Source organism: Rhinopithecus bieti, unplaced genomic scaffold, assembly GCF_001698545.2.
Source record: "Rhinopithecus bieti isolate Rb0 unplaced genomic scaffold, ASM169854v2 scaffold_16862, whole genome shotgun sequence".
Classification (NCBI taxonomy): Eukaryota; Metazoa; Chordata; class Mammalia; order Primates; family Cercopithecidae; genus Rhinopithecus; species Rhinopithecus bieti.
Window position 1 is genome coordinate 1 of NW_016848710.1, and position 1,010 is coordinate 1,010.

At 53.4% G+C, this 1,010-nt stretch overlaps 1 protein-coding gene across 1 annotated transcript; it reads left to right on the forward strand.

Moving 5' to 3' along the window:
* Nucleotides 1-13: 13 nt before the first annotated feature.
* Nucleotides 14-613, forward strand: LOC108525191 (uncharacterized protein CXorf67-like; the record flags this gene model as incomplete). Its single annotated transcript, XM_017866247.1, has 1 exon — nucleotides 14-613. A coding segment is annotated over one exon (600 nt), but the record flags the coding sequence as incomplete, so codon positions are not given.
* Nucleotides 614-1,010: the final 397 nt, after the last annotated feature.

Here is a 1,010-nt window from a genome sequence, read left to right on the forward strand (position 1 = left end):
CCGAGACCGCGATTCTGCGCCAGGCCCTGCCCGCCGAGGCCACACATCTGCGCCAGGCCCTGCCCTTCGCGGCCGCACAGCAAGGTCAGATCCCGCTCATCGCAGCACCAACACGACGCCAGGCACTGGCCTCCGGAGCCGTTCCACCCAGCGAAGTTCAGCCCTTCTCAGCCGCCGCTCTCTGTCTGGGCCAGCTGATGAGAATCCTTCCAGTGGGGCTGGCTTACGAAGGCTTGCCTTTCAGAGCCGATCAGGCTCTCCTGATTCTGATGAGGTCCCAAGCCGTGCTTCCCCGCCTGTTTGGCATGCAGTCCGTATGCGTGCCTCCTCACCCTCACCCCCTGGGAGGTTCTTCCTTCCCATCCCTCAGCAGTGGGATGAGAGCTCCTCCTCCTATGCTTCCAACTCCTCCTGCTCCCCGAGTAGGTCTCCTGGCCTAAGCCCCTCTTCCCCTTCCCCTGAGTTTCTGGGCCTGAGATCTATCTCGACTCCTAGCCCTGATAGCCTTAGGCGTGCCTTGATGCCTGAGTTTTATGCTCTGAGCCCTGTCCCTCCAGAAGAGCAGGCAGAAATAGAGAGCACAGCTCACCCTGCAACACCGCCTGAGCCGTGACCCTCTATGAGCATCCTCTGAGACCCACAGAAGGAATCAACATCTACCCACTTTGTGAATGGGCTGCTTGCCCAGTAGTTACCTGCGAGGTCTCCCAAAGTTCCAGCCATTAACCAACATTCTGAGTAGTTTTGAAACCTCTCCCCATGATTCCACCACCTAGCACTTACCTGCTGTTGGCCCTTGATTCTGGGCCACCCTCTTCCTCAAAAGTTTGCCTTTGCCCTTGAGCTGAGATTTCTGTTTTCCAAGTTGCTTTTCTGTTATGAAATGTTTTAATTAGTAAAATAAGTTGTTTGTTTTGTTTTAAAATGTAGAGGTGTGTTTTTTTTTATTGCGGTTCGAAAATCATATTTGATATCATATTTGGAGGGTTAAAGAAAATTAACATACTACC